General features: G+C 35.5%; 1 protein-coding gene across 3 annotated transcripts in view; it reads left to right on the top strand.

The window, feature by feature from the left end:
* Window positions 1-22,662, top strand: part of PRKCE (protein kinase C epsilon) — a 285,921-nt gene that overhangs the window by 164,545 nt on the left and 98,714 nt on the right. For all 3 annotated transcript variants that reach the window (XM_023924501.2, XM_023924502.2, XM_086878387.1), the window contains exons 3-10: window positions 8,477-8,636; window positions 9,791-9,825; window positions 11,311-11,396; window positions 13,083-13,215; window positions 16,054-16,196; window positions 17,369-17,465; window positions 18,957-19,171; window positions 20,391-20,564. In XM_023924501.2, coding sequence (XP_023780269.1) covers window positions 8,477-8,636; window positions 9,791-9,825; window positions 11,311-11,396; window positions 13,083-13,215; window positions 16,054-16,196; window positions 17,369-17,465; window positions 18,957-19,171; window positions 20,391-20,564 — 1,043 coding nt within the window. The remainder of the gene's footprint in view (window positions 1-8,476; window positions 8,637-9,790; window positions 9,826-11,310; window positions 11,397-13,082; window positions 13,216-16,053; window positions 16,197-17,368; window positions 17,466-18,956; window positions 19,172-20,390; window positions 20,565-22,662) is intronic.

Genomic DNA, 22,662 nt, shown 5'->3' with positions numbered 1-22,662 from the left:
CACCACTGCCACCACAAGGGCTGGGGTACTCTGAGGAGCGCAGTGCAAATTGCAGGACATGTTTGTAGTCTTGCAGCAGTGACAGTGGAGAGATCAAGTCCCAAGGATACCTTTTCTGATCAATACAATAATCTGATCAGTTACAATAAGCTTATAATAATTATCTAATATGTTCTATATATAGTTTCTTCATTTAGAAGATTTTGTGCTTTTTTAGGTCTAGTAAATAGTTGGCTTAATATGAGAAATCTCATCTTGTTAGTCTGTCAGGGGCTTAACAGTAACAATGCTAGCATCAAGCTGCTAATACTGCTCATTACTAACACGGTAACAATATGATCTGACTCCTACTGACACAAACTAATTTAATTTTCTGCCTGAAAGTTTATCAGGTCAAGTTATGGCACAAAAATCGTTCTAAATTTTGTAAATGATTACTTTACATTACTAGTGAGGACATGAATAGATACATTAAATTTCAAGGAGTAAGCTTTTTCTCCTGAATAATAGCTCTAGTATTTGCCATATGTAGATTGCATTTCCAGTTCTTTAATTTCAATTGCAGATTTGTTGACATAAGGACATTGTGTTTAGAGTGAGGCTGTTTGTTTCCCCTGAAAAAATAAGACTGAAAGATTGAAATAACTTTAGTTAGCATTGATTTTTGCATTTTTGGTCCTGTTGCCTGTGATGCCTCCTTTACGACTGAAAAAGCACTAATGTCTGGGTTGTGGAAAAAGGTTTGGAAGTTGAAACTTTATTTTGAAAACCTTGAGATGCGAACTTTGCTTTTCAGAACACCTGCCACAGAGCAATAAATTTCCTGTGGTATTTCTAGTGGTACAACTTCCTTTGTCAAAGAAATTGTAATATGTAAATTGTAGTTAAAAGTTGTTGCATTGTTTCAGGAATACAATTTTTATTAAATCATTAATGTCATCACTAAAGAAATTGAAAGGAAGTAGGAGGGATCCATCTCTGATTTGCTTGCTTTGTGGATCTAACAGCTGTTTAAGCACAGAAATTGCTATATCCACCCTCTGAAAGGAGGTCAGTACCCCATCATCCATGTGAGCTCCCAGGCATAAAAAAATTATTATATTTATAAAAATAATATTTGTATATTAATATGTTTATATTATACATATTTATATTCTATACATAGTTATATCCTTTCCCTACCAGTGGTCCATTTCTGATAAAACAGAATTATGTTTGTTAAATATTAGATTTAGTAAATTGTGCTGCACGGTCACTGAACATGAGTGTGTGTAATTTCATGTTGTTAATACTTTAAACTTGTGTAAATTGTCACTAGTTCTGTGGGCATTGTGGAGATCGAGCACAGAAACTTGAGGGCTTATCTTGAAGTCTTTCTTAAGAAAAGTCTCCAAGTCATGTAAAGGAAAATTTTGTCTGAGCAGGTATGGAAACTAAACCCTCCTCACCCCAGTCTGCTGTGGCTAAGTGAATGGCCAACAGCTCGGACAGCACTTGGGGTTCACCCAGTTTCTTCAGATACCTCACTCCTGGTTTTGAACACTTGGTCCAAGCTATTGCCAGCCACCAAAGCTGGGGCATTTCTGAAAATTGAATCGGGCTTCTATGTACGCTGAAATTGCAATTGGACCATCAGTATCTATGAGACTCTTTAGTACTTCTGGACATTAAGTCCTCATTTATTAAGTATCAATTAAGTATTGAATGTGGAAGTATTTCTGTTTGAAAAGATGTGGGGAGTTACTATTGTCCCTTCAGCTTTGAGTGAGCTTATGAATGTGATCCTGATAAAAATTAAGTATGTAGAAAAACTTTGAATCATGTGTAAGTAATCATTGGATAGCTTTATAGTACTATTGGTGTTTTGATTTTGCCTCTTTTTCTAAAAAAAGGAAAGAAACAGAAGCCCTCAAACAAAAATATGTGCCTGTCACAACCCAAATCAGCTCTATCTGTGTGCGTATCAAGGGAAATTTTAAAATACATACAGGCAGAATCTCTCTTTCAGACAAGAATTTGAGCATTTAAAGGTAAACATGTGTTTGAAGGCAAATACATTTGAGGCTCAGCCCATGCAAGAAAGCCACCCACCACATTTGGGCTTGATATACTTTAAAATGGGATTTATTCTTCAGTGCATTTAGTAAATAGCTGATGTTAGCACGCATTATCTAGGTACATATCTCTTTTTAAACTCACCCATTCTGTGAGTATTCTTTTCATTTCTTTAGTAGTACTCAGCATCTTTGTTTTTGATATCAATACAGATACTTTATTGAAGGATATGATTTTCCTATTAAACAAGAAATTTCCTGTCTGGTCTCCTAAATAAAGCAGATTTGAGATACAGTAAGCAAAATCTGTATGATTGTTCCTTGTTTAAGAAATAGTCTGGAAACATAATGCTTCTAGAAAAAGACATAGAAAATTTTAATACTCTTTCTGTGACTGTGGTAAACTATCTACATCCTTTCTGTGCTCATCAGTAACAGCATTATGAAATCATATTATAGCATTTACCTTACTGTTTTTTTCCTCTGAAAGGTACAGAATTAGTGTTTTGCATGTGTTACTACTAAACAAGACATTTTCAAAAGAAAGTATATAGAAATGCAAATATATGGGGATGTTTAGCTTTTTGTTCATGGTGGGTTTTTGTTGTTTTGGGGTTTTTTTTCCCCCTTTAAAATAGATTAAGGTCTTAAAGGCAAAATCCTGTAATAATTTCTGCCTGGAGAAATACTGATGTCAGTACATATGCTTCTACTGTACATCCCAGAAGAGAGTTCAGGAATAATCCTTCGAGACCTTATTTTGATGCATAATGATCTGGTTACACTCCATTCTGAATCCTGAGAAGTCCTGGACATTATTTCTGCCCCTTCTCATTTTCCAACATACTTTTAGACAAATTACCTCTCCTGCTTCAATCAATATCCTTCTTCTGTTAAACATTATATAGTGCTGAAACAAAAGCTCTATTTCAGTACATGCATATTGGTTAAAATAATTTTTAAATATGATAAAAAAGCTTTTAGTTTTTGTCTTCAGCAATGAAACACCAGTACAACCATTGTTCCTTTGCATTTGTTGTTCAGTTAGGGTCAGTTGTAATTATTAAAGCTTGATGTTAAACCAGCTAGCTTTCTGGATGGTGCTTGTAAGGTAGGGATGACAGCAATGTGACACCCAGGAAATAGATGCCCAGGGTGAAAAGCCTCTTACGCCAGAAGTGCCATAAGGGATCGGTGTTCTCTTGCAAGGGGTTACCTGGCAGTTTCACCAGTTGCCACATTACTGTTGCACATGGCCCACACTTTGGCTTTAATGGGGCAGAATCCATTTAGCTAAAGCTTCATTGTTTTTTTTTTCTTCCCCGAACACTGACAGTTTGTTAAAAATCACCTCCAGATTCAGGAAAGGGATCAGCATTGTTCCCATTTAGAAGTCAGCGTTGTCAGCAATAAGAAATGCTGGATATCCCCTCTATTTGTGTGTAAGCTCTCTTGCTCTTTGTCTGCCTTATTTTTTGCATTTTTTTAGTTGTTGTCAGAACTCTGTAAGTACTCACAACATTGAAGATAAGACATGGAAATGGCTATGCAGGATAATCTTTTTGCAGTTAACGCTCCACATTGAACCCTTCTCATTTATGCTGAAACTGTTTTAGTATGAAACAAGACCTGACATGATTGAACCTTTCTTATTTGGTGTACAGGTCTTACTCCCCCAATCTTGTTTCCTTTGAAGTTCCTGAGCATTATGCATCACTTTCCTTTCTTTTAAATTTTAAGTAATGACTTTTAAGTTGTGACTTATAATTCATGCTTAATGGATACTACACAATGAACAGCGTTAAATGTAGTTCAGACAGTTCATTTAAGCCTCCATTTTGCTTAAAATGGAGGCATAAAAAACTATTTATGAGTTTCATACAATTTTTCATGCCAGATACTTCTGTCTTTTATAACACTTCCCTTAGAGCTTGGAGTTAAGCCTGCAAGTCTTTTGAGTCTTTAAAATTGCAGGCATTATGTATGTATGTACATATGACTGTGTAAAAGCAATTATATGCTATTGTTTTTCAAATAACTCAAGAGTTACTCTTGGCTGCAGTGAAAAGAAGTAGTGGCATTTCTGGGTATGGTTTTAAAATAAAATTTGTTTTAAATTTGCCAGTACTCTCAAGTACCCTCATATAAAGCATAAACTCAATGTGCTCCATCAACAGCATTCTCCATGAACACTTGGAAATTATCATTATTTCTTACTTCATCTTTTGAAAATAAAATTGAAGAAATTAATTTTAAAAGGATAAACTGAATAGCACAGAAGACAGAAGGACTCAGAATCAAACAGGGAACAGAATGAACATTAAATCAAGAAAAAGTCTTTACTGAGGAAATGATAACCCTCTGTGACTATTTAATAGAAATAACGTGAAAAGAAATTGTTTATATTGAAACTTGCTAATATTCTGGCTATGAAAAATTCACTTAACTCCTCTGCTAAGAATAGAAATGCCATGCATAGTATGCAGTATGCTAATGGTGTTTTCTATAACCTAAAACATACCTCTGTAAGACTTTTAAAAATATTTTTTAAAGGCCAATTTTTTGGGATGCTAGTATTTTCAAAAGAATGGATTGAAAACACTAGTTGTCTATATCGTACAGATGTTGGGGGTTTTCCCAAATACTCCCTGCTTTCTGACAGCATTTACTAATCTTTGCTTTTCTTCTTGTAAACTATGAGAGATACCTGGGGAGAGTAGTGTAGCTCCCTTCCAAAGTAGGTCTGTCTTCAGTCAGATAAATTAACATCTCTAGTGTGGCTGTTCAGTATGAGATAAATGGATTTTAATTTAGACTATTGTGAGTTCTGCTAGAAATAAGTGGTTCACAGCCTTGGGTATGAGCCAGAACAGATGTGATCATCTGCTTCTGAGTCACCTGGGACAGTTCCTGCCTGATTTTATGCCTGTGGCCCAAAACAGCAGTGTGAATCACAGGATTGTTAAGGTGGGAAAAGACTTTTGAGGTCATCAAGTCTGACTGTTAACCGGGCACTTCCATGTTCAGCACTAAGACATGTATTTAAGTGCCATATGCACAATTTCTTTGAACGCTTCTAGGAATGGTGGCTCCAACACATCATGGGCTGCCTGTTCCAGTAGCTGACCACCTTTTCAGTGAAAAGTTTTTCCTAAAATCTCATCTTACGCAAGATGTGGCAGTGTTTTGCTTGGGGACTGTGGGCATTGCTTATATGTTTATATGTGGTCGCAGTGAATAAGTGAAGAAGTTAATGTTAAGCTTGTGGGTGAGCTAATTTCTCTTGTGGCTTCATCTGCTCTGATGAAAGGCTCATGTCCAGTCATCCAGTGGTCTGACATGCACTGGAATGTCAGATGCTTGTTTAGCCTGGAGAAAAGGAGCTTGAGAGGAGACCTTCCTGCTATCTAAGAGGGTGAAGTGGGAGTTGGTCTCTTCTCCCAAATAACAATTGATAGAAGAGGACATGCTATCAAGTTTTACCAGGGGAGGTCTAGACTGGAAAAATTTCTTAGCAAATTATGTAGTCACGCATTAGAACAAGCTGCCTGGGGAAGTCACCTTCCTTGGAGATATTTAAAAGACATGTAGATGGGGCAGTTATGGACATGGTTTGGTGGTGGGCTTGGCAACGCTGGGTTCGTGGTTGGACCAAGAGATCTTATAGGTCTTTTCCAATCTTAATAATTCCATGGTTCTATGATTCTACTGCTTGAAGCCTTCTAAACGAGTACTGCTGCTGACTGATGAGTTGGGGATTGTACACAGGATGTAATGAGGGGTGGAGTCAGTGCTCTCGAACATGCAGTTTATCTGTGCACTTCAACTCTAAGGCAGGGCATGATGCATGGATTTGGCCAAGTGACAGTCTTTAGTGACAAAAGGGGAACCAGAGACAGCAGAGACTGTTTGAAGGCAACTGGCTAATGGACCTCCAGTATTATCCAAGACATATCAAGAAAACTACATTTTCTTGAGCTGTTAGAGGATCATTCTCACACACCATGATGCTGTTTGTGTGGTAGTGATTTTTGATAATTGAGTCCTGACGTTCAATCTGATACTTTCAAATGTATTACTTGTATCAGTTTTCAAGTCATGCATTTCTGAAAAGGATATTAGGGAGGGAAAACAGAATTTCATTAAAGAATTAAATATAGAATTGAAACTAATGCAGTGAAACTAGTTTTGAGACTTTGCTGGTAGAAACAAAGCAAACAATCCAAAATACCCCAGTGTCATGATACTGCGTTTATGTAGCCAAAACAAGAGGAGGATTTTATGTGCTCTGTAAAATTACAGGTGCTTTATCTGTGAAGAATTGCACTTAAGATGAAAAAATGAAAAAAACCAGTACTATAGACTATATCTTATCAAATGTGTACTGTGCACTGTCAGAACATCTTGTTCATTTCATGCAAGAACGTAACTATTTGGGAAACCTTTTCAGAAGAGTTGAATTTTTGGGGGGAAGTCTTTCAAGAAGAGTTGGATTTTAACTTTCTCACATCCAGCCTGTGCATACTGTAGCAAAGTCTACAATCTGGATGATAACCAAAAGAGCAGATCTGTGTTAATATAGAATTATTTCCTATAATAGCTTTTAAAAGATTTCCAGCATATTTGTAAAGTCAATAAATCATTCAAGAAGCTTGAAAAATTAATCTTTTGTTGGGTTTTCAACTACATGTTGCATACTCTTTATGGAAGACAGTCTTTCTCTTAAGAAGCTCTGATATTTATTAGACATTAGAGTTTTGCTTAATACCTAAAAATAAACAAAATTGACAACATAAAAATAAATGTAATTGGTAACTGTCTGGTATTTCTTATCTCTTTATTGAAGGGCAACCTACAACCATTGCTTTTTTTTTCGGTTGTTCTTCAGCATAAATAAAAGGGGTAGCTTTGTGTACGAGGCAGTTTATTTACTGAGAGCTTACATTAGAATAGAAAAGGAGTGAACTCTGGCCATCCCACAGATGTATAGTCTTAGGGTGAAAACCGACTCTGAGTATGAAGTGTTCGTAAAACATTGATGTATATGGAGCTTAGGCTCCTCTGTGCATAAATAAATTTGCTGGTATCAAGGAGTTTAGCATTTGCTCTGCAATGAAAGACATTTATCTGTTTGTTCATCTGTGCTCTGTTTTTTTTCCCAAGATGTCCATCCATTCATTTAGTTTAAGACAATTTTCTAAAAATTTTTAAATCAATACCTTTTATATTTACAACCCTCAAAACCCTCAAAAACTCCAATGTTTGTAAAAGAATTTGAGACTTTTATGCATTGAGTTGTTCTCAGACTTTCTATGTGTTATTATTAGGAACTGTACTGTTGCTTGGACACCTCAGTCATGTACAGAAAAGCTTGCAGCAGACCAAAGTTGGTGTTTTTATGCCATTGTAATGATTCACAGTATCTGAAATTCAAAGAATGACAAGTGTTAACTACAGATCAAAGTATTATATGCACCAAAGTATTGAGTGCATAGATTCAGTTGGCAATGGATGACTGAATATGGTCCTCTCCAAGTACTATATTTTAGTTTGCCAAGTCATGAGTGGCTCAGGGAATGTTTGCAAAATCTGTCTTTCATTAGCAATTGTGAACCATTCATTGCTAATCCATCTTCAGCTTTTGCTTAATGCATACATAATATTATGGTGGTGTTAGTGTATTGAATAGTATACTTTAAGAAAAAACCCACCTTTAGAGAAAGACTCAATGCACTCTGAAGAATTCTTTCCCAAATGTTTTCACTCTGAGTTATATCAACTTCATTTTATACTTCCTCTACCATTCATACAATTGGAACAGGACTTGGTTAAGAACAACTTGCTTCCCCTGAACATTTTACTGAGCATGTATTAGTATCAAAGTGAGTTATTACAGCCTGAAGCTCAGATATTAATCAGGAATTCTACAAAGTAGTCAATTTTGCATGGAATTTTTTGTTCTGCTTGATAATATGTATTTTTACTCAGCTTTCTTGCACTTGTATCAGCACTTTCTGCGTGTACAGGGACATGGGGATGTTGGGATCTTTTTCTTCCCCTGAAGATCAAGTGAGGTGAAAGTGTGAGCTGTTAGGAGAATCTAACTGTATAATTACTGTTAAGTGGTTGTCAGTATGCTTGATAGTGATAAAGTGTAGAGGACTTGATCCCAATTTAGCATGAATTTTACAGATGAAGCTTTAGAAGAACTAGAAGTTCCTGCACTAGGCAGTGAAAACCTTTGCCCTCGGGTAATTGATGCTAGAAATTAATAAAAATTACCCAAAACTTAAGGGAGTTAGTTTGCACTGCTGAGTATAGAGGATTGGTTTTTTGAGAATATCTACCTATGTGTAGCATTTGAGTTTCCCCAGACTTGTGTCTGTGACAGCCAGTACTTATTGTTTTTCTCTGTGTTTCAGCACCCAAGGACAATGAAGAGCGTGTGTTCCGGGAACGGATGCGCCCCAGGAAGCGCCAGGGTGCCGTGCGGCGCAGGGTGCATCAGGTTAATGGACACAAGTTTATGGCCACCTACCTTAGACAACCAACATATTGCTCTCACTGCAGAGATTTTATATGGTATGGTGTAATTTTTACTTTGCTTTCTTTGCAACTTTGAGTTGGGGAGTTAGCATACCTCCCTGTTTTGCTGAAGTGAAAATGGTATAGAACAGTAGTTCTTTTCCTCCTTATTTTGACATTAGCCTGTCAACAGTGTTGCAGATGATAATAGAAGGCTGTTAAACTCCCATCACAAATATTAGAATTTGTTGTATTTCTTCTTGTTGTGGTTCTTCTCCTTTGAGCCACAAAGTTCCATATTTCCCTATCTATTGCACACTAAATTCCAGGTAGACGACCAGTCTAGTATTATATAAGTGCCTAAGTGTAGATTTAGACTTAATATTAGACATGTACATTTTGTCACAATGACAGAATTCTTTGTTACATTATTAAGAATCACTGTCTTCTAAGAAATGCAAAGCTTCTTTACATCCTAATGAAGTTAATGGAATATGGGTATACTGTTCTTCTGATGACACAGAGATTTTGGTGGTCAGTGTACAGGGTCTTTATTATTACAATGTACACTAAGAACTCCCTTTCAGAAATTATTTACATTACTTGGAGTATTTTCAGTTTTCAGATAGGGAGAAGTGGTGGAGACATTCAGTTTTCAGTTGTTTTTCAGCAGCTCCTGATGTTTTCCAAAGTGACCTAGAGATACTGATTTACACATAAATTATGAAGGGATTGACAGTAAATGTTTCTTAGGAGTGTGTAATGAATCAGTTTTTCTTAATTTACAATGATGTGAAATGTGCATGAACTCAACTGCATTCCTCTAAAAAGTGCCTGGGGGTTAGGCTATACGTTGGCTGAGGTGATTTCAAGCAAGATTGGCAAATTCAATCTGTCTGTTTAGAGATCTGCTTGATGATGATTTACCGCTTTGTCCCCTTTCCATGCACCCTTTAGCTTTGTCTGTTTTACTATAGTAAATGTATCTGTATTTCTGACTGCCTTCATGGTCTCTCATCCTTCCTGTTACCTCTCAGCAGCTGAAATGTTCCTACTTTGAACTGATGTTAGTCCAGGCATGCAATTATCAGATGATTGATTATGAGAAGCTTTTCTTTAAACATGTGCATGTACAGCAAAGGGAAGGAAAAATGTTTTCATTTTTAAAAACATTTCCTCTTTGTTTTCTAAAACGCTTAATTATTTTTCAGGGGTGTAATAGGAAAACAGGGATACCAATGTCAAGGTAAGAGAAATGCTACATAAGCACAGTTTAAATTTATTTATTATGTTATATAAGTAATAAGATATTTTTATCAGGCATTGTATATATACAATGCAAAGAATTTAGCACATGATGATCAGAATAAGTTTGTCACAACAAGTATGCAATCTTTGCACCAAGTCACAGTAATTTTTTTAAAAACTGTTAGTCTTAAGCATCATATATGAAATAGGAACTCAGCTAACCGCCCTGAACATCAGATCCCAGATATCTCTTCATGTATATACATCTAGAGAACCATACCTGCAGATGCTGAGTTCTTCATTTTTCAAGTCTTGCATTTTAAAATTGAGAGCTCTGTATTCTGCTTAAGATTCTGTGATTAAAAATTCCAGGTAATTGCCAAGACTGTAATTTCAATAGATGAGATAATTATAGAGGTCATCATTAGAGAAGGTTATTGTGAAGACTGCACAAGTGCTTCATTTTCATCTCCCATTTTTCAACTCAATTTCTTGTACTCCTGCTTCTTTATGCAATTGCCTTTTGGGATGATGTGTTAGTACTTAATTCTCATCTAACAAGTAGAAACCATCAAGTAGTGATGATTTTTCTGTTACAAAAGACTTGATGAAATCTCATTGTAAATAAGTAAAAGCCATTTTTTATATAGAGCTTTACATGCTATAATAAGAAGTACTTTAATTAAATCTCATAGTAAATAAGTAAATGCCATTTTTTTAATAGAGCTTTACATGCTATAATAAGAATTATTAACACACAGAGTTAGCTGAAAAGGTACCTTGACTTCTGATCTATTTTTTTTTCTTACAACAATGACAAAAACTGGAGAAAGTGAAATTCATTACTTCACTGTGAAGGTTTTACTTTGTTTAATGACCTTGAATTTTACATTATGATAGACCAAGTAATTGTTCATCTTATTTGTCATGTCTGCAAAAGTTATTCATTGATTAAGTAATCAGAATGTATTGGCAAAACATTTTTGCCTCCTGAAATCTTTTACTGCTATCAACTTATGATAATGTGTTACAGAAAGAATGTTTGACTTCTTTTTATTTTCTATTATTTTGACTTTTATGATGAGTTATCTTTATATCTGTTTTCCTTTAGAAGCTCTTTAAGCAGAAATTGTTTTTGCTATTTTGTCTCATGTAATGTTGAGATCATGGACTTAATCAGATAAATAAATCACATATGTCAAAACTGAGAAAAATTGCAGTTAACATTTCAGAAGGTAATTTGTAGTTTTACAGACGAGATATTTGGCGGATATGCTTTAGTTATCTTAAAATTCTCTGGTCTTTTGAAAGTCCATTATCTTCTGCCTTTGTAAACCAATATATTTCATAGGACTTACTGAGTCACCACCAGTTACTTGCACGCTTTCAAATCCCAATGGTTCTAGTCTTCTGAGAGCAGACTTCTGCTTTAAAAATTAATCTTCATGAAAACTCATTATTTTATTTGTTTTTGTCTTTCTAGTTTGTACTTGTGTAGTTCACAAGCGATGTCATGAACTTATAATAACGAAGTGTGCTGGCTTAAAAAAACAGGAAACTCACGATGAGGTAAATGTTTAGAAATTTTTTTCTATATAAAATTCCGTCTTTGTTCAAAATAGTGTCATCTCCTCTGTTTAATCAATAGATGCTATAGTCTTTTTTATGCCCTTCTGCTCATTTTGTGGTGTAGCATTTATTTTGGAATGCTAGATTGCCATCACAGTTTTATTTACATAGGAATTATACAGAAATTTATTTTTAATTGGTTTACCTTCTATAACATCCAAGCTCAAAGTTTCAGAGAGCTCTTTCCACTCCTTTTATTTTTAACATTCTCTCTCTATTTCTGAGTTAATACATGTCTTGTCAGTTTAATTCAGAAGAAACAGGCTGATCCCTCATTTCCCTGGCTGCATTTTGTGTGGCTGACCCATCAGCAACTGATAGGAGAGCTGGGATGCTTGGGTGGGTATCTGGCACCAGCATAAAAGACTGATCAGAATTTGCTTGCAAAGTCTCACTTCAACAAAGATTACATCCAAGATTTCAAAATGTAGTTATGTTTTTCCAAATAGTTTTAGCCCTTGAGTATAAATAGTGAATGCCTTTTCTTACACAGAAGATTTTGTTTTGTGCTTCAATAGAAAAGCAGATGTATGCTCACTGTCCTGTTGCTGTTGAAACAGCAAGGACCTGTTGTCTTTCACCATAGGCTTAGATGAGGTGGTCTTTGGGTGATCACAGTTCCTTGGCCACGCAGAAAAACTACATTTCTTAATTTTATTTGTTAAAAACCTACATTCATATGATTGAAAAAGCCTACCTTTAAGTTACAAACTGGAGTTGTATATAACGAGGCAGTTGTAATCTATTCTTTCAACTTGAATGTGAGTTTGACTGAGGTGCTAACTCATGATCTCATTTTTTCTGTGCAATTCAGTAGCATTTTCCGTACTGGAACCATTCTGTAATATCTGGTCCACCAACAGTATTTTACATCCAAAATGTGATCATGTGCATACAATTGTGATAAAGGACTTTATTGGGCTAGTGCTGGTTTTGTGTAGTACTCATATACAAAATCTTGTGCAGGTTTATATTCCCAGGCTCCAGACAGGCGGAGACTTGCATACATTGCTGATAGTCTCATTGTTTAGAAGGGGTACTAGATCACTGGAGAAAAGCCAGCAGTAATAGAAAAGGGAAGTAAAAACATTGAAAAAAAAAATCTCCTGCAGTGCAGTGGCCACTATGAAAATTTATCAATGACATCCTTTAATTAATAAGTAATCATACCTTGGAATCCCTCATCATGACGTGTTATCACTGTCATTATCATAATCCAAAGAAGAGTGGGATATGAAAAGGTAAAGAGTTTATGATATATTTCTTTTTCTAGTCCTGTATTAGTTTGGCCTCTTATTCCTAAAACAATGGGGAGTGACTTCCTTGCCTTCCACATTGAGATCTTTCCTGATAGCTATGTATTTGTTGTTCCCAGAAGTACTAGGAAGTAAACTTTTGTCTTTATCTCTTGGAGAACAGCAGCCCTTCTTCCTCTTTTCCCCAGATAAAGTAGTGAAAAGAATTCTGTGGTTGGCATATATCATCAATGCAATGGCCATCATCTGAGCACAGATCTATTTCATCTCATTTGAATTCTGTGTCGTTTAAAAATGCAACAGGGCCTCAGCATATACCGATTGCAAAGAAATTGATGAAAATTAAATATGTTGTGCTGTTCTTTTTCAGCAAGTGGGATCCCAGCGTTTCAGTGTCAACATGCCTCACAAGTTCAGTATTCACAATTACAAAGTGCCCACCTTCTGTGACCACTGTGGTTCATTGCTCTGGGGTCTTTTAAGACAAGGTTTACAATGCAAAGGTAAGGCACCTCTTCAGAGCTTTCCTTTACTTTGCGAGTGACTTGTAGACTTGAAAAGGCTTCAAGTCACAATGTCATCATGTACAGAAACAAATAGAAAATGAGCAGTGGAGCAATGTAAGGATTTCTATCATTGTTAGAATACGGTGACAACATTGGCAACACCAGCTGTTGGAGTCTGGGATACAGAGTGTTACCACTAGATACACCAACAGTCAGCAACAGATGCAGAGGTCAGACATAAGAAACACATTTTGCATTCACTCCTGTGTGGGTTTATTGCCACACAGGATATCAAAAGTTAACAGAAAATGATGAAACTTACAATTTACATACTTTCAGTTCATATGTGTTTTGTGTTTTCAGGTTTGTTAAACTTCTTAAACATCAATATTTCAGCTACTTTTCCCTTTAATACCTTTAATTATTATTAATAAAATAATAATTTTCAAAAATTGCCATCTTGTATCGGTTAGAGTAGGTAGAACCAGTCCTGTGTGCCCATGTCCAGAATATGAGGTATTCTGATACCCAGCTAAATTATCCTTTGTGATGGTCTGCTTAGCCCCTCTATTCCAGAAAATAAAGGATTCATTATGTTCTGTCACTTAAGGACTATGTACTCTATACAGGAACTGTATGTGAAAATATGTCTGGAAGATGCATTTGTGTGATTTTAATTGTCAAAAATGTTTGGTTCCTATAAATAGTTAATAAAATACTTCAATTTGCGAGTGGAAGGAAATGATGTCATGAAGGAAATAATTATCAGGTCCTGAGGAAGTAGTGCCTAGTGGAATGATAAGATTTTTCATTTTGTTATGCCTTAAGAATGGATATGTCCATCTTCTTAAATACAAAAATCATATTGTGTACACCTCTCAACAGCAGAAATTTGGGGTTGCACATATATGTGTAAGTACGTTATCTATAAAAAATACATCCTTTGCAGTATTTGGGATGAGAAGTAACTGTAGGTGAAGGTCATACTTGATGTTTCATGACACAAGTTGCTGAGAAGGAAAAGAAGAAATTTCTTTCACACCAGAGTTATACACAGTGAGACTTCTGAAGTTAAAGTCCTCCTGTATGATTCCAGCTAGTGAACAGTGAGGAAATGTTAAGACTCTGAGTGCTATTACTTTGCAGCTATTGAAGATTTTGCTCAAATGCTCTTAATTATGGTGGAGATGTGGTCAGTGAAGACTTTTCAATTGTATCTGGGCTTTTTTTCTCTTTGATTTTTTTTTTCTTTTAACAAAAGCTATAGTATCACTCTGCCTAATCTGGGCATATGTGAGTTCTCTTTCATATTCTAAATCAAGTACCATACTTTTACATCATTTGGTTGTAACTGTTATTTCTCATACTGTGTAGCAGATCCATAGAAATAGTAGTGCAGAGAGTCTATGTTGCTTTCTCCATGTTCATGAAATTATTGCCTATAGAAATTCAGTGTTCTCTGCATGAAATCTAGAACTCACCTGAACTGAAAATGTTGTTTTCTCTGTGCTTCGTTTTCTCTCTTTAACAAGTGCTGAGTGACTCCCTTCTTCAGAGATGAACTTCCTTGCCCAGTGTGATTATTAACACCATGAGAAGTGTATAACAGAGATTTATTCTTCTTCAGATTTTTTCACTGGTTATTCCTGTGGATCTTTTCACAAAATATATTCATGAAGTTGGACTGTACTAAGTTTTTCTGCTATTTCAAGCAGTTTGGCTCCTCAATGTCCACTTTCATGGATTTAGCCTAGCTCAGACATTTTACTTGCTGCTTTACTTGCTGAGGTTTTGTCACTGCATATACATTGATTGAAATTACCATGTTTAGCAATTTCTTTGCTCTTCTTATGAGCTGAAACATACTTAAAAAGGAAAGTCACCAGCTTTCTGAAGCTCATAGTTATGGCCAGATACATTGCCTGGGTGTAGTCTCAGAGGCAAATGTGTTTTGTTTTTTTCCTTTAGGGGCTATACAATGAAAGCTTTATTGATAAAAAATGAAATGAAATGTAGTTTTATAAATGTATATTTTTATAATTTCCTGTTCTCTAAAAAATAAAGAAATGAGGAATTTGAACAATTGAATATTAATCTAGGATTAAATCATACTTGCAGTTGTGCTCTCTTTATGCCTTGCTCCACAAGAGGGCACTGAAGTCTCAGATAAAATGTCATCTGCTCCTAACAAATCCACATTCTCTGAGTTTTAATGGAGCTGTGTTCTTGTCTCTGCCCCGTAACCTGGAAGCAAAGTAACCTTTCTCTTCTCTTCATAATAATATATTAGTTTTAGGAGATTTAGGGGAAAGAGCTTAGTAACAGGATTGCCATCTAAATAAAGCCTGTTAAAACTCTTAATTTTTATTAAAGTTTTAAAGTGCTGTCAGTTTTATGGCTGCCTATAATAGAAGTTAATCTACTTCAGTAAATAAGTATAAGAAGCAGTAGTACATAAGGATTTAATGCTGTGCTTTCCATAGTGGACAGTTAAAATCCAAGCTCTGAAGGACTTTTCTTCTAATTGAAATCAATTTAAGAGTTATAGGATCATTCGATTACTTCATTTGTTCCTGTCTCTTCTGGGCACTGTATGAAAATACTATTCTATATTATCATATAAGAAGAATGATAATCAGGTTAATAATTTTATATTTGCATGGAAGTACACCTTCAAATCCAGCTAAGTATTTTCCTAATGATATTGTATTTATTTGAAAAAGTTATTGATAGGTCCAATAAGATCTGATTTAGGTAAGGCAAATGCATGCCAGGATAATTTTTAGTTTACTACTATTTTTATTACAAAAATAATAATTTTGTATTTCATTGCAGTTTGCAAGATGAATGTACATCGACGCTGTGAAACAAATGTGGCACCAAACTGTGGAGTGGATGCTAGAGGCATAGCTAAAGTTCTTGCAGATCTTGGAGTCACTCCAGATAAGATCACTAATAGTGGGCAGAGGAGGAAAAAGGTAATTTTACTATGCATTGTCACATTAAAAAAATACAATAAGTATGACTCTATTACGACTTTATTAGTTGGGGTTCAATCTTACTCAGATAACTTGCACAGTAACTTTTTTATACATCAGTACAGACCTAAGACTTCGAGTTTTGTTTTTTAAATGTAAATCATCTATTCTGAACTTTGATATGGAATTTATTTTGACCTGGTACAGTGTTGCAGATCTCGATTCCATAGTTTCTGGAAGGATTTCCCCTTTTTAATTTTGAGGAAGGAAATTTGACAGAGAGACAATGTCTGGCAACAGTTAAAAACATAAATGCCTGTTATGGCTCAGAATTGACATTGAATAATTGATTGATTGACAGACAGACAGCAGTACTCCATAGTATTGTGTATGTTGATAAACAAGCAATGTGCTGATTTTTATGAAGAGGAGATGTTTGCCAGATGACATTTCTGGAGTAATCATGCCTTTCATAGGAATAACCAAGCTGTTCTAGAAATAAAAAGCATAGGTCACCCCAAATACATCCAAAACTGGTGGAGTTATGGCTGAGTGATGATGTGTATCCTGGATGAAAATGGGCCCACACTTTGTATCTCTGTTTGCATGATTGTCACGACAGACCCATCAGCCTCACAGAAATAGGCAATTTGTGCCATAATATCTTTAAACATTCACAGTTGCTTCTGTTCATTCTCCTGCTTATTGCACCCTGGGATCCCATGTACGCTGTTTTAAAATGTTACAGAAACATAGGAAATTACAGAATGAATTAATTGATCTTACACTCCTGGGAAAAGGTGTTATGTTGTTACTGCATGAGGTGGTTTGTAGTGCTGGCTGATACATGTTACGATTAAATGTATTTACTGGATACATTTGAATACAGACTCATGGTGGCTTCTCAAAACTTTCTCCGGGTATGTACATTATGTTTATTTCATCTTAAGAACCTGTTTTTCTTTCAGTTGCCTGTTTTTTCTCTGTATTATGGCTTCCATTTCATATGATGCCATCTACTGTGTGGCTGAGGTTCTGCCAGTGAGAATCCATAAGGGTAGAAGATCTTCATTTTCATTCATGCTTCTACTTTTGAACTAAGGTTGTTGAATTAAATTTGCTCATGGCACAGGAAGATCACAGCTGAATACAACTTTTGGAATTGTTCTTAGCTAATTGCAGGTGCAGAGACTCAACCACCAGTTCCGGGATGTGCGTCATCAGAAGAAGATAGGTCAAAATCAGCACCAACATCTCCATGTGATCAAGGTCAAACAAATCTTTTTATTTCCTAATGTATTTTGTCACACATTTTCCCAGAGTAAAAAAAATCTATGATCATGAGCCTCTGTAGATGCAAATCAACAAAGCAGTTACCACCAAAAATTGACTCATTTAAAGTTATGAAATGTAAAATCTTTTTTCTAGAAGCTTGCTTCTCATTTAATTTAAATCTGTGAAATTAGGTGACTTTTGAAAGGAAAATTATAAAACAGTCATCTTAAGATATTATTAAGTTTACTATATGGGTCCTTGTCAACAAAAATACATTTATGGAAGTAGTTTGTGTATTCTGTTTTAAGACTGGAAAATTTTAAATAGTAACACAGAACTCAAGACAGAGCCTTTATTTACCTGAAAACCCATCTGTCAATAAGTTTATGAGATAAAATCAACTCCTTGTAGTTCCATGTTGAACATTTGTAATAATAAAAACTTCCATCGAGACAGGCTATGCTAGCAGGTCCATGTGGTCTCTAGAGGCTTCTTAAAATGATGTTTCCTTTCAGAGATTTATTTTATACATATATTTGGACACAGACATTTGAATCTTCACTGATATGACCCGATTTCATTGAGCTGAGCAGCTGATTGACAGAATGTGTATGTCAGCAGCATTTTTGGAGTCTAATCGAATTGTTTTTAAAAATCAGAAATCTGTTGCCTCTGAATCCAAAACTGATTTAAATTTGTCAACCTTTTGGTTTCATAAACATTATTTTCATAAAAACACAATTTTAAAAAATATCTGGTCTTTTGTTTAAAATAAAAACAAATTTGTCAAAATACTGTCTTTAATTTGACCTTTAAAGCTGTCCAGTAAAGTTATTGCTTCCAAGGCCATCAGGCAGAAGTACCATGCAAGATCTCGGGGCAGACCCTGACGACTGTTAGTCACCAGGACTCTCTGTATTTAATGCTGAGAAACCTTCAGAACCATTTAGCAGATCTACACAATTGCTGCTTGAAGCAGCACTAGGAAGTGGTCAAACACTTTATTGGCAGGCGTCTGATAACAGCTGGAACTGAATAAGATGCTCCATTCATGTTGACTTCAAGGACTGGGACACCCAACTATCCTTTGAACTTTTGAAGACACAGCTCTAAAATACTTAAGCAGGAAGATGAGTAAGTGCTACAGGAAGATAGGGATATTCAAAACAAAGTACTTCTCTCTGGTACAGGAACACCCAAAGTCACTAGAACAACTATTTGGCTACTATTCTGACTTATCTTTCAAGTTTTGGGTATGTCATTCTCTTAAGTTCATTTTAAAAGGCCACCCTTCCTGTTAGAGCAGGGTTTGGCTGATTACTGTAAGGTGGAGAAGCAGTTTGCTAAATATGTATTCTTAACCACAGAATGCTCTTAAACACAGCATTCAGGGATGATGGATGTCCCTTCCCAGACTGATACAGACTAACACAGGCTGGTTTTCTGATACCTGGTTAAAACAAGCTTTTCCTTACATTTCCACAGAAATCAAAGAGCTGGAAAACAACATTAGGAAAGCATTATCTTTTGACAATCGGGGAGAGGAACACAGAGCAACAGCTACAACGTCAACAGACAACCAGCTTAACAAACCTGGGGAGAATGGTGAAAATGGGGAGGTCAAACAGGCCCAGAGCAAGCGAATAGGTCTTGAAGAGTTCAACTTTATCAAAGTATTAGGAAAAGGCAGCTTTGGCAAGGTGGGTAGCTTTTTTTTCCCCTTCTTTTCTTTTTTTTAAGCTAGTGTTCAAGGGTTTTGACTGTACCAATTTGGAAATGTTTGTATCAAAAGTGCTTCCAGCCTAAGGGTTTTCTTTTACCAAACAGAACAAAAGTATTAGTCTCCTGATGAGCTGGCCTTATCTGTGCCTTAGCTCACTTTGTTAACCAGGGTCAAGCCTTTTGAAACAAAATGTCAGTGTTTTATAGGATATGGCTGATGAAGACACACATACAGTTACATACATACTGTTCAACAAAATTGCTTGCGGTCAAGCGGGAGTAAAATGTCAGGAATAATGGTCTGGAGTTGATTCACTTTCTTGATAATTGCCAATTCAAGTTTACTTATTTCACAGAACATGGTGAGTACTTGTTTTTCCTCAGTGGGTGTGTTCAGCGCTGAAGGAATCACAACTGAAGCATTTCCACTTAGATATGACAGGGCTTAGACAGCTGCCCAAAATACAGTGTAAACATCAGAGATGTAACTTACCAGACACCTTCCTATAGCAGGGAATTGATGAGGGTGGAAGGGGCATTGCTTTGTTTACAGGGCTTATAAGCTTTTCTTTCCACACTATTTTGCACCATGGACTCAAAGAGGTGGACTGAAATATGAATCTGTTTCAGAAGTACACTCTTCCTTCCTTGATATTACGGGAACTTCACATGCAGGGGAACAGGACTGAAGCAGTTCTTTTGTTTTCTAATCCTTTCTCTGAAGGTTATCCTGGCTCCAAGCCAGAATGACCTAAAACAGAATATAGGGCCTGAACTGTAAACAATAGTAGTAGTTAAAAACAACAACTTGAAAGAAGCTGGAATGGTAACTTTGAATTCTATACAAAGTCCATCACACTCAAATCTCACTACCAGAAGTGAGAGATAAAAGTGGGAAATAAATTTCTGTTTTACATCAACTTCCTTCCTTGTTTAGTTTTTGAGATCTTACTAATAGGTACTCATTAAGATACTTAACTAACAAACAGAATCTTCTACCTTCTGTTTCAAATTTGAAGAATACCAGAGCTATGTGTATCTAAAATTACGGTACTTTACTTTTTGTTTTATAAATTGCAGCTTCATTTAGGCAAGTACGTAACTGTCTTTCTATTTTCAATGCAGTCAAACTCATATGAAACCCTGCATTTATGGCATCTGTTGTTCATACGTAAAGAGAATTTTTCTTTGGCTTAGGTAATGTTAGCTGAGCTAAAAGGAAAAGATGAAGTATATGCAGTGAAAGTCTTGAAGAAAGATGTCATACTTCAAGATGATGATGTAGACTGTACAATGACAGAAAAGAGAATTCTGGCATTAGCACGGAAACATCCATATTTAACACAACTTTACTGCTGCTTCCAGACAAAGGTAAGCTGCATGAGTCTTTTACCAGTTTCTGCTCAAGGAATAAACTTGACTATTTCCAGGCTGAAAGAAAACAACATTAAAAGTACAATATTTTGAAAATATTTCTGGTAAGTTTTTGGCATTTCAGTGGTATTGTATAGGAGTATTGGCTGCTCTTAAAAAGCATAACTACTACTACCTTGTAAGTACCAGAAGATGGCAGTAAATGAGTTAAAAAAATTTAAAAACCCACATGCATAAAATATACAAAAATGGCACCTACTGAGGTGCCATTTTCTGTTTCTTTGGTAAATTAATAGGGTGTATCATTTTTTGAAATAAGTACAAATATTTTTAACATCCAGTGTGCAATGCTGTGTAGAATTGTAGAAAAGCTGTGACTAGAAGATCTTCGAGCTAAGTTGTCAGGAAAGATAAACAGAACAGTGGGAAAGCCATAGGAAAATGGCTAGTATGATCAAGATTATAGTGGTTTGAATATAGAAACAGCAAGCAATTAATAGGTTTATTCAGTTCTTAAAATAGTGTTAGTTCTTAAAATGTGCTAGCATTTTATATGCTTGAAGTTGACACAAAGCAGTGGCCCAGGAAGGCGTCCTGTCTGTGGAGGGTGTTTCACATTCAGACTTGTATTATATGTATGAACATACTCTTAAAATGTTTTAACGTGTGATTTTAAAATTTATAACTAGAATCAAGCGTGCCATTTCAGATGAAAGAGATGATTAAAAGATTGTAGTGGGGTGAGGTATAAACTCTGTGAATGGAAAGGGACCTTTAGGACGGAGTGCACTCCTTGGAGTGTAAATAAATGTAACAGCAACCTGATGTGAATCATGTGTCAGAACATTGGTGAAGATCAGTTGTACATTAAGTAAATTATTACAGAAGATTCTTCTGCTACTCCTCTGATTCCCTCTAGATTGATTTTCTTTTGTATTTTTGTTTTTTACCATGTTTTCTGTCTTCCTCCCTGCTATCCAAAGCCATTCATCGAAGATACTCAGAAGTTCTTCTCACTGCCTTCTCTCTTCCCAGATCTCTTAACAGAAACTATAGTTTGTGGCTCTTCTTGTGCTCAGAGGAACTCATACTAAAGTGTTTTATAGTTACAAGTCTTACACTAGTGTGTCTTATCAAACATTCAAAACTACACCTAGTAATACCTAATCAAATTAAAAATCCATAGTTGAAAAATTGAAGGGTTTTCTTGAGCATCTCATAGGAATAATTTATACAAAGGATTCTTTTTAAAGGAAAAAAAATACTAAACACCAAAATATATGAAAAACAAAAGCAGTAAGTCTGTTAAAAGTACTCATATATGAATGGCAACAAATGAAAATGTACCAAGTAAATTAGTTGCTGAATGATTTTTTTCAGGTTCGGTAGAAAAACAGGTAGAAAAACTTGCTCAAACAAACATATTATGTGGTTAAAATAGCTTCATTGAGACAAAGACTGTAGTACAATAGGTTTTCAGTGTGTTTCACAGTAGTATATCATTACTTATGCTGCTATTGTGTGCCATACATGGCATGGCGGCTGTACTTTGCAGAACTGGTCCCTGAAGTGATCATGCTGGAATTGAATTTTACATTTCAAGTAGAGCATATTTGTCATATACACCCTGACTTCATGGAAGATTGACTCAGTATGCATTGTCAGAGCATTCAGAAATTGTCTTTATGTAATGAGATTACTTGCTTTTTTCCTCTTCCACAAAAATACAGATGTAGAAGTTCGACTTTCTGTGCTGCAGTGTTTTCCTTTAGTAATCAGATGAAGACACTGCAGAAAAGTTGCCTAATATGCTTTTTACAGTAAATACATTTCAGTATTATTTATTTTTTACACGGACCCAAATTTTCATTAGTGTCACTTACTAAATGAATCTATTATTATCACAACAAGTAAGGGATAATATTTTAAATTACTTTGGAATTCAGAAACTGTGCCAAGTAGTGCCTAACAGCAACATATGTTATACACTAGAGAAGTTTTAGCCCTATATATCTAATTTGTTTTAATAATTCTATCTAGCTTCCTTACTTTAAAAAAATATTCTTGGGACTGATATTTCTCATGTTCCTGCTTA

Source organism: Cyanistes caeruleus, chromosome 2 (genome assembly GCF_971803275.1).
Source record: "Cyanistes caeruleus chromosome 2, bCyaCae1.hap1.1, whole genome shotgun sequence".
NCBI lineage: Eukaryota > Metazoa > Chordata > Aves > Passeriformes > Paridae > Cyanistes > Cyanistes caeruleus.
This window is presented reverse-complemented; position numbering and strand designations above follow the sequence as displayed.